The sequence below is a fragment of the Pteropus vampyrus genome, unplaced genomic scaffold, assembly GCF_000151845.1.
Source record: "Pteropus vampyrus isolate Shadow unplaced genomic scaffold, Pvam_2.0 Scaffold9, whole genome shotgun sequence".
Lineage (NCBI taxonomy): Eukaryota > Metazoa > Chordata > Mammalia > Chiroptera > Pteropodidae > Pteropus > Pteropus vampyrus.
Window position 1 is genome coordinate 17,089,948 of NW_011888790.1, and position 11,973 is coordinate 17,101,920.

The 11,973-nt window shown below is 32.1% G+C and overlaps 1 protein-coding gene across 2 annotated transcripts in view; it reads left to right on the forward strand.

The window, feature by feature from the left end:
- LRRIQ1 (leucine rich repeats and IQ motif containing 1) overlaps nt 1-11,973 on the forward strand; it is a 186,439-nt gene that overhangs the window by 83,240 nt on the left and 91,226 nt on the right. The window contains exons 17-19 of one of the 2 annotated variants that reach the window (XM_023521215.1): nt 1,513-1,723; nt 7,739-7,858; nt 10,079-10,256. In XM_023521215.1, the coding sequence (XP_023376983.1) occupies nt 1,513-1,723; nt 7,739-7,858; nt 10,079-10,156 (409 nt within the window). In that variant the 3' untranslated portion in view covers nt 10,157-10,256. Of the gene's footprint in view, nt 1-1,512; nt 1,724-7,738; nt 7,859-10,078; nt 10,257-11,973 lie in introns of those variants that run through there. The other variant, XM_023521211.1, reaches the window with a different exon arrangement.

Sequence of the window (11,973 nt, forward strand, 5' to 3'; positions counted from 1 at the left end):
AATGGAAGGTTTTTATAGAAAGAAGGGTGGGGCAAGGAAACTAGTAACAAAAAAAGTAAGGATCATTCCGCCTGGACATCTTTTCTTTGGGGGAAGAGAATGGGAAGGGTTTTTATCATGCAGATTGCTGCTTCTTTCTCTGGGGGATGGAGAGGACCCACATGGCAAATTACCTTACTGGTGACTTGACTGGAAAATTCCAGACTAGTTGGTCAAGATTATGTTTCTGGGAAATGCTGAAACTGCAGTTAGATCAGGTATTAAATCTCATTTTGGTATCATGAGTTTTTAGGAGAAGTGATGCCATTTGGGGCTGTGGTTTTCTCTTTAACAGTGATTATTTTTTCCAAGTATTAATAGTGCCAGTAGTTTATCTTATGCCAGAAGTTTTACCCATTAACTTCAATTTTCTATTTGTAGCAAAATAGATTGAAGACTTCTTTTTACAGGGTTCAGGTAAAATTCTACCGCTGCTGCAGTTGATGATAATGGTGAGGATAAGTAGTAATAAAATAATGCAAAATAACCAGAGAAAATAGTTACATCATTTCCTTCTAATTTTCTGCAAATATGTAACTATGAGGAAAAAAAAACATTTAGTCATGTCTAGCAGAGTTTATCACTTAATTCTACTTTGCCTTAAATTCACTATTACAAGGAAGAAAAAAATATTGTGTGTGGCAATTATAAAATTATTGAAAACTGTTTTAAGGGTGCACTGGAGAAAGAAACTATACAAGAATAATTTCTCCATCATATGTCTTTTAAAGTATACTGAAGAATTTGAAGAGAAACTAAGACGGAATAGTTAGCATTTTCACTATACTCAGTACCTTGATAACATTCCTACAATAATCTGTGTGTGAAAGGAAAATATATCTACTTAATAGAAGTTAAATAATTAAACACACTGAGAACCCACTTACAATTCAAATTTTGCTAATGTTGTTGGGCAGCCTAGGGGGATGTGGAAAAAGCACAACATGGATTGATTCAGTGCCTAAAATTGGCAAATATGTAGGCTGGGAAAATGTTAGAATTAACTCTAGGCCTTGTGTGGGCAGAGAGAAAAGTGAAGCTTGTAAAAGATCTGATGGTACCCTCCTTTCTGAGTCTAACCTCTCTCCTGTGAACAGGATCCCATTCTCTCTTGCCAGCTCAACTTTGGCTCCTACATTTGTTTCCTCTCTTCTGCATCATTAATTTTGCCCTCTCTCATACTGGATTGACATTCTCAGTATCATACAAAATCTAAATAATATCTCCTTCCTTAAAAGAATCAAACAAAAATCTCTTGTACTCACATTTCTCCCTGAGTTACTGGCCCATTTCTGTCCTACATAGTTAAAGGTTTCCATACTATCTTTACTTCTATGACTATAGTTAAGCAAAAGATGTGGTCTTATTTTTAAATAATACTTCATGCAATCCATGTTTACAAATGTGGCTCATGAGGACCTCTTATCTTCCACTGTATTTGTGAGCACTAAAAATTTTTTCTTCTCTTAATAGTGTGGCAGCGACAGTAATCCAGGCATACTGGCGTGGTTACATTGTACGCAGACAGATTCATTTCTCTACAAAGCTACATACTGCTGCAACAGGACCTCTGAGATCCTGGCCAAATTCCTACATCAAGAATCAAACTATTTTAAAGAAAGAAAATGGAGAAAATACTGTGAATATCCAAGAACAGAGGGAAAAGGCTGCTATTCTTATTCAGGTTAGTTTTACCTTTTGGTGAAATAGGCAAAAGAGATGTATTAGTCATCTTCCACTTTGTTATTCTGTATAATAGATAATCCCCCAATCTTAGTGTTTTACAAGGAATGAATTTATTTCTTACTCACGTGACATGTAAGCTATAAGTTGGCTGTGCCTCTGCTTAGTATTTAGGCTGAAGGATTAGTCTGTAATTTGAAGATACTATTCTCATGACTAAGGGCCAAGATGAACCACGTAATCATATTTAAAGCCTCTGCTCACATGTATCAGTTGTCACATATGTTAACATTTAATTAGTCAAAGCATGTTTCACTTGGCCTAATCTATAGAGCCGTTTTTAGAAGCATATTTTAAAATATACTAAAATAATTGTTGAATTCCTTCAAATACACATTTAACTTAAAAATTCAGAAAGCAAGTAGTGAATAGACTTGATTCAACCTCACCAATGCCAGATTTCAAATTGAAATTCAACCTGATCACATTTATCCTTTTTTTATTCATTCATCAAATAGTTTTTAGAACCTACTATTTGTTAAGCGCTGTTCTAAGCTCAGGAAACATAATTATGAACAAAAAATACAAGATCTTAGTCCTTGTGGAGTTTACGTTCTGGTTGAAGAGGCAGACATAAACTAAATAAATACATCAAATAAGTTCTGTGGAAATCCATGGTTCTAAATTAAATGATAATAACTAAACAAAAATCAAGTGCTTCCCTTTATTCATTCAGCAATTTTTTTTTTGGCATAAAAGTCTTATTAGCTTACATTCTGTTAAGATATACAATTAATAAATAACTATGCTAGATAATGATAATACTAAGGGAAAAATATAAAAGCAGGAAAAGTGGGATAGGAGTATCAAAGGAAAGTTTATCATTTAAATAGGGTGGATATGGAATACCAGAAAAGGTGACATTGCAATGAGAGCTTAAGCCATTGGATATCTGGGGAAAGTTTATTTCAGGCAGAAGAATGCCAGATTCAAAGACACAGATTTAGGAGCATGATACAATTTTTAAAGAATAGTAAGAAACCAGTGTGACTGAAAAGTGGTAAAGGGGAGAAGAGTAAGACTTATAAATCTTAAGTTACTATAATGATTTTGGCTTTTACTCTGAGTGACATGGGTAGCTATTTCAGGAATCTAAGCAGTGGACTTACATGATCAAGTTTACTTTATGTTGTGATTATACTGTAGGAAGGCAGGAATAGAAGCAGCAAAATCAATTAGGAGGCTATTGCAGTAATCGAAACAAGAGATAATGGCAGCACGAACCAGAGTGTTGCAGTAGAAGTAATAAGAAATCACATTCCAGGATATATGTTGACTTATCTTGATGGTATGCATGTATATACTTAGAAGGTAGAGACGGCATTATCAGTTCATGGGAATGGGGTATATGAGAGATACGGAGGAATCTGGGATGACTCCAAGGTATTGGCCTAAGCAACTGGAAGAATAGCCTTAAAATTAAGTTGCTGACTTTTGTTATTAAAGTGAAAGTTTTCAAGAAAATTATCTTTGCTGTGGTTCTCATGAATATATTCAGTATTTCGGTTGACTTAATTTGTCTGGACTGTACTCCCAAGGGCAATGTGTAGACGAAGCTCTTACTAATACCTGAATGCCTGTGGGAATGGGGCGGGGAAGGAAATGGATTCAAGGAACTTCTGAGATAAAAAAAGAAACCTCAGTTGTTATCTCAAAATATTATTCTGCTACATGAGGAATGAATATTTCATACAGTCTAAATTCTCTTTTGTCATCAATTGATGAGCAATACACTTTTTAGCCATCAATAGTAAATGAATATAGAACTTTTGCTTTACTTCATTCAATAAAAAAAATTCATTACTTTATGAAAAGGCTAGTTCAGTGACTGATACCTCTGTTTAATGTTCTTTTGAACATTTCGAACTTCTTTATATCTGCAGCAAAAGCAAGCATAATTTAGCCTTTCTTCACAACTTAAACAAAGCTCTTTTGTGTTACATCATGGTACTTAAAATCATCAGTCGGGTCAACTTCATTTTCTCTTCTCCTGAGTACAATCATCTAGTTTTTAAAACTATTCATCTTAAAACATGAATTCTAGACTGCCTAACCATCTTGGAGAACAGAGCATGATATAGTAGAAACAGCCTGGGATTTAGAACAAACTGACGATCTTATAAACGATGTGGTGATACTGCTCTCCCCAAACTCACATTTTCCTCTTCTTAACGTACAGCCAGCTTCCGTTGCACTTTAGCATGGCCTTTCTTCTGAATTCCAGTCAACAGAACATGAGTGAAAGCTATGTGAACCACTTTCATATCTAGCCCAGAAAACTTCCCACAGACATTACTCTATTCTCTTCCCTTTCTGTTTGGCTGAAATGAAGACAGCCTCTGAGGCATCCTTAGAAGCTGTCTGTTGGGACGGCAGTCTGCAAAGCCTGGATACTTGAATCACTTTATTTTAAAGTGCTTGCCCTATTGTCTTGTTTACCATCTCAATGCTTGTTATGTGGTCAAGAAATAAACTATCGTTTTTGAGTTAATATACATTTTTGGATATTTTTGTTATTGCATTTAGTTTACCCTAATATAAAGGTCATAAGATACACTTTGAGAAAGTGATAGCGCTCAATATTAATATGTAAGAGAATGGAATTCCAGGTATAAAGAACAGTGGAAGAAAAAGGACATAGGATTTCATATTACTGGAATAATAAGTTATAGTGAACTAGGCTACTATAAAAACCAAAATATTAAGAAATTATAAAAGGAACATGGTCAGAGGTGTGTGAAGGTTTTTAACGTGGAATAAGTATATGGTATGTTTTGGAGTGTAAGTTGATAGTAGCTGGAGAAGAAAAAGATGTCAGATATGTCTAATATTGATATAGTTGTCTGCCCAGGGAATTGATTTGAATGTGTAAAAAGAAGATGAATTAATCATAGTTGGATTACTGGGAGAAAAATTGAAGCTTTGACAGAAATAAATAAGTTAGAAGAAGAATCTGAACATTACTTATAGCACATTTCTTTCTCATAAACTGAGTAGAGATGGCTGGACTTAAATTCCTGACATAGATTCATGAGAGAGATATCTATATGTATCACATCAGAAAAACATACACTATGTTTTATAGTCTAGATCTTTGTAAAAGTTCTATCCCTGGTGAGTTGGGCTGGATCCATTGTATTAATGAATAAATCTTTGTCATTGAAGGCCTCGATTGAAGAATTCCCTTTATACCTTTTTCTCTCTTTTTTTTCCTTGTAATTTATTTATTGAGGAAATCAGTCTTTTGTCCTGTAAAGTTTTATGCCATCTGAATTTTGACAAATGCATTTCTATGGCATCACTTAATATGTTTTTCATCCTCTTGTTTTATGTAAACTGACAGTAAGATCTAACAGATATGATTTGGCTTTGGTTTTTTATTTGAGAATACTTTGTAGGTGTTGATTCGCATGAGAAGAGACACATGTCTGGTTGCCTCTCTTTTAGGAATGTTAGTGGCCATTGGTAAACACTGCCTAGATCAGTTCTCTTTAATGATTTGCAAAATGTCTATATATATATATATACTATATATATATTTCTTCATTTATTAACTAAAATATGTCTATAAAGAGAAAATTTGTCTAATCAACTAGTTATTCTTGGGCACAGTTTACATTGGAAAGGCAGATGAAATACTTGATGCTGTCCCTTTATTTACCAGTTTGTAGATTAATGAGTTTTGCTAGCATCCTCCAGAGGTCACCATGTGTTCTGTCATAATGTACACATAAATTTTTTAAATATATGATATATTTAATTCCATTGCAGTTATAATTCTTTTTGATGCTCAGATTGCCCCTTACTTAGTCAATGGTAGTCTCTTCAAGTTAACTTTTTAAATACAGTTCAGTAGTCTTTGAAACTTTCCTTGCTTTCTAATGTGATATCATGTTCCAGATTCATTTTATATATATTTTGCCTCAGGCCTGGATTCAGTCATTGCTCCAAATATTCTTGATTCCGTAGTTGAAATAATATTTAAAGACTACAATCTGGATTTTTAGCAGAGCTTTAGAATTTTAGGAGCGTTTGTTGCTACTTGTATGGTCATTGTTTTCAGATTCTTTTCAATATACTGATCTTAATATATTTTTTTTTAAGAAAAGCATATATACCATGGGTTTATGCTAATATTTTTTAATTAAAAATAGGACTGTAGAATTTTTACTGATTTTATATTTGCATCTTTCCCCCTACCCATGGAAAGTCCATGTTCCTAATGACGTTAGCATAACTGCTCTTTTTCTTCTCTCTCACTCCCCCTCCCATATATATGTGTGTGTGTATATGTATGTTCGTATGTGTGTTACATGCACATACATAATGGAAATAAACAAGGACCATACAAATGTGAAGAAAACAGGCTATTTATTCAGGGTGTGCTGTAATAGTGGAGGCAGCCAGCATCACTTGCCTTTGGCATAGACTCAAAAGAAGTGAAGCAAGTGGGAAACTGTTATGGTGGGGAAAAAATAAGAGAAGGCTTTAAATATGCTCTAATTGAAGGTCGATGGCATAGAGAAGATGGAAGGCAAGCAACTAGAACTGGGATGTCTTATGTGATTGGCTTGGAAAGCATATTCAGCTTTTTCTGGTTGGTTAGAACTAGGGACAAAAAAAATGGGAAAGCTGGCAGTCTTTGACCAGATCTTGGACATTCTTGGCTAATTGTTGCAGAGTTTGTGGTTTGGCTTCTGGGCTGGTTGCTGCAGGGGCTGTGGGTGACTTCTATTGTCATATATGGTCTGTCCATATTCTGTTTGTATATTCTGCTTCTCGATATATATTTCAGATTAACAATATCAACAATATTACTAACGTTATGACTACTGAAAACATATTTAAGGTATATTTTATAGTTAAATTTGTCTTTTGTATATCTCACTAGGGATATAGTCAAATAAATCTATTTTAAAGTCACTTTAAATAACTTCTGTATGGTTATGCCCACAGCATAAAACATATTTTTATATTTTTTCAGGAATTTATTTTTTTATAATTATTTATTTTATAGTTATCTTAAGCATGTGCACAGTTCCAAAGTCAAACTAAGCAAAATATAGTCGGAGAAGTCTGGCTTCTATTGCTGTAACTTTTACCCTGTTTGTTGCCTCTATAGTTAATGTTTTTATAACTAATTTTTGAGTTATACTTTTACTTTTTAAATACTAGAAACCACATATACATACATATTTAGAAATGTTTATATAATGTATATATTAAATATTTATATCTAATCTTTTATAGATAAATGATAACATGCATTTATCTATGAAAGAAAATTTAAATAGGAAGAGAAAAACATCCCACTCTTTCTACCTTGCTTTTTTCACTTAATATATCCTGGAACTCACTCCCTAGCAGTATATAAAGATACTTTTTTTAAAAAAACTGTAATGTTCTTGGGGTTATAGTTAGGAAAACTTTCCCTACTCCAGGGTTATTGAAGAATCTGAATATTTTTAATTCTATGATTTTGTGCTTAGTTTATATTAAAATGAAATTAGTTCATTGCTGTGGGCCAGGATACTACTTCTCTGATATGGCAATTTATGTACGGTGAAATTTTCCTAAATGTGTGTTTATTTTATACATAATTATTTGAAAATTAGCAAAATTGGTTTTCCTTTGTATTTCTTTCTTCTTGGTTTAAAATGGGTCCTGGAGGAATTATCAGATAATTGATTGGTTGACCTACATGTGCAGTTGAGGGAGTTTTAAAGATTCTTTTCTACTTACTACAAGGAAAATCTCCTGAGATTCAGAACTTTAGACACATGCAGTTGTTTAATTTACCTTGAAGTTCTAAGTGTCACATAAAGTTCAGAAAACAGATTACTGAGCCATTAAACTAAGATCTAAGATGTTTTATCTTCCTAATGGGATAATACAGAGAATCTGGTTTGGAGTTTGATCTATAACCTTGTATAACATGCTTTAAATTTTTGTTTAGGCAGTTTGGAAGGGCTTTCTTTTGCGAAAGAAACTGACAACAGCTCTAGAGGCTATTAAGGATGAAGAATCTGAAGAAGAATATGAAGAAATAGATTTAGAGGATTTTACATTTCATGAGGTAAGTACCAACTACAACATATACATATTGGTCTTAAAATATTTTTAGTGTACTATTTTGGAGCTAAACCAGTTTTTAAGATTTTTATCCTCTGGACACTATTACAGACTTTTTTCAAGTAACACTTGAAAAAGTATTCTACTTTCTTAACATCTGCATTCACCTTACAAGCTTGTACAGTGTGTAAACATGTTTTTAGAATATTTTCAAGTTCCTCTGTGTATACTTCACCCAGATTTACCACTTTATCAAATATTCTTCATTAAATATAACTATGACTTTATTTATGCTCCGTTCAACAACCTTTAGTAGTTTTTTGTTGCCTAAAAATGTGAGAAAAACTTCCTTAATTTGTTATTTGAGTATTCCACAATAGGGCAGCAAATTACACAGAAATATCTACCATTTCTCCCTGTGGCTTCCATATGCTACAACCAAATTGAGCAACCTTTTACTGTACAGAACACTTGCCTTTTACATCCTTAGTTTGATCATCTGTTCCCTCTTCTCTAGACAGTTAATACCCACATAACCACCAGTCAGATTAAGATACAGAACATATGGACATCTCCAGAAGATTTCCTCATGCCTCCATAGTGTTCATACTTCCCTTATCATAGATTAGATTTGCCTATTTTTGAAATTCCTATAAGTGGAATCACACAGCATGTACTCTTCCTACATATAATATTATGTCTGTGAAATTTATATATGTGGCTGAGTGTAGCTGTATATATGCCACTCTTTTAAACATACCACTTTTAAAAGTGGTATTCTACTATTGTAGATTATTTCTTGTTGAATTATTTCTAGTATTGCCTGTTATGACTAAAGGTGTCATGAACATTCTTGTACATGTCTTTTGATGTGTGTAGTCACATTTGTTTTGGAAATAGAATTTAATTTCTGGATCATAACATTTACCTATGTTTAGTAGATAGTGCCTAATGGTATTCCAAAGTGATTGTATCAATTTAAAGTTCTATCAGCAGAATATGAGAGTTTTAGAGCAGCTCTATCCTCACCAACACTTTGTAATTTTATGTCTTTACCCCTATTCTAGTAGATTTATGATGCTATTTTGTTTTAATTTGCATTTTTCTCATAACTCTAATGTCAAATACCTTTTCATATGCTTACTGGCATTTAGATATCCACTTTTGTGACATGATCAAGTATTTGTGCATTTTTTAGTAGAGTTGTAACTCTTTTTTCTTATTGATTTTTAGGAGTTCTTTATATATGCTAAATACTACTTCGTTTTCCCTTGCAAATATTTTCTCTAAATTCTGAAGCTTACTTTTATCCTCTTTATGGTTTATTTTGATGAAAAGAATGTTTCTAATTTAAAAAACAAAATTTTTAATTGTTGTAACATATATATTTGCCTACTCCTAGATCATATTCTAGAAACTTATCTTAGCTTTCAGCATTTAAGTCTATGATATATATGGAATTAATTGTTGTGAATAGTGCGAGGTAGTGATCAAGATCCTCACATACACACACATTTGGTTATATCATTGATTCAGAAGCGTTTGTTTTCCAGACCATACTTTTCACAGTGAATTGCAGTTGAAGTTTTGTTTAGACTCAGGTAACTGTGTATGTGGGTTCTTTTAATTTTTCTCATTGTTCTGTTGTTTATCCTTAAATCACTAATAAACGTAGAATTTTTTTATAATTTATTTATTTAAATTAGTTTCAAGTATACAATACATTGATTATAGATGTACATTATAGATGTTCATAAAACGATCCCCCCAATTTCTCCCTCTCTCCCCTGGCCTTCCACTTAGCCATCATATTAATGCTAACTGCATTTCCTCTGCCATGCTCCCCATGCCCAACTATCAACTAGTAATTTGTACTTCTTTAACCCTTCACCCCATTCCCCAGCCTCCCAACCCCCTCCCCTCTGTCCGTCACCAAAATTGTCCACTATATTTGTGAGTCTGTTTTTGATTAGTTTGTTCTTTTTGTTCCTTAGATACCGCATATAAGTGAAATCATATGGTATTTATCTTTCTCTGTCTAATTTATTTCACTCAGCGTAATAACCTCTAGGTCCATAATAACCTCTATGTCGTTGCAAATGGTAGGATTTCATTTTTTTTAATGGCTGAGTAATATTCCATTGTATATATGAATAACTGTAGAATTTATAACAAATTTTGATATTTAGTCTTATAAAAGCTCTAACTTTTTCTTTCTTTTCAGGAAAGAGCTACTACTGCTCTGTTGACTATTTTTGTTTCTGTACAAATTTTAGAATCATCTCGTCAATTTGTACACTAAACATTAGGATTTTGTCTGAGATTGCAATGAATCTATAAATCAATTTAGGAGACCTGATTTTTTAGAATATTACATTTTTAAATCCATGAACACATAATATCCTACCATTTATTTAAGCCATTTGAGATTCCTGTCCACAGTGCTCTGTAGCTTTCTTCATAGTAGTCTTGTACATTTTTAGTTAGGTTTATTTCTAGGTATTTGATGTTTTCTGATATATTTATTTTTGTATATTAACCTCATATTTAGCCACTTGGTTGAAATCACTTATTAATTTTATTAGTTTATCTTTTAAAATTTTTGAATATTCTGTATACACAATCATGCCATCTGAGAATAACGACAGTTTTATTTCTTTTATTACAATTCTTATGCCTCGACTTTATGTTTTCTTGCCTTATTGTCTTGCCTACTACCTCCAGTAAAATGAGACAGGATACTACTATTAGCAGATGTCTTTTTCTAGCTCCTGGCCTTAAGGTGAAAACTTTCAATATAACATCACTAAGTAAAATGCTTAATATAGGTTCTTGTAGAAATTATATTTGATTAAGGAAGTTACCTTCCTTAGCATCTTCTTACCTTTCCAAGAGGTGATGATTATGATCATCATTAGTTTGTCATTCTATATATGATTTTGATATTATTAAATTATTTTATCCATATAACATTGATTTATTAAATATTAAACCTGGTATTCCTAGAATAAACCAACTTAGCTATAATGTATTATCCTTTTTATATATCTGAATTTGATTTGCTAATATTTTATTTAGGATTTTGCATTTATATTAAAGAAAAAGTGAGCCTATAAATTTTCTTTCTTATAAAACACTGAAGATTTTGGTATCAAGGTTATATTGGCCTTGTACATTTGGTTGGGAAGTGTTTCCTCTGTTTCTATTTTCTGGAAGAGTTTGATATAAGATTGATGTTGTTTATTCCTTAAAAAATATTATTTAAAAAATTGTCTAAGCACATAATCTCTTTGGAGAAATGTTCCATGTATACTTAAAAGACATGTAAGTTCTACAGGTGTTAAATATATTGTTACTAAAATCTTAATTACTTCACGTTTATTAATTGAGTTTTTTAAGTCTTCTGTATTCTTAATGATTGATTGGGTAAGGGGATTCTATCAGTAATTGACAGGACAATGCTAAAATTTTCTACTGTGACTGTGGATTTCTCTAAATCAGCTATCAATCCTATAAATTTTTCTTCATATTTTGAGGCTATGTGAGCAGGGCATACACATTTAGGATACTTAAATCATTGTATTATTGAAACTTTTATCATAATAAAATTTTCCTTTTTAACTCTAGTTTTCCTCTTTAACTAACTGCATTAATGGCTACTCCCTCTAATATTTTAATAATTACAGCAACTTTCTTTTGGTTGGCAATTTCATAATATCTATTTTACTAGCCAGTCTCATTCAACATTTCTGTGGTTTTTTTATTTAAAGTTGACTCTCATAGGCTTATATGGTTGGGTTCTGCTTATTTTCATATTTCATTCTGACATTATTTTTCTTTTATTAATGCAGTCAAACTATTTTATTTTACTTAAGTATAATTAGGCTTATATGTGTCATCTATTTGTTTTCTATTTGTCTTATATGTTCTATATTTTTTTTGCTTCTTTTTTTCCTTCTTTATATTAATCACATATTTTTTTTTTTCTTTTTTTATTAGCTTGTTAGTTTGTGATTATCTTTTCCCTTGAACTTCATTTCTTCCTGCATTAACATGCTTCCATCTGGGATCATTTTTCTTTGCCTGAAGGACTTTAGTATTTAGTTTAGGTCAATTTTC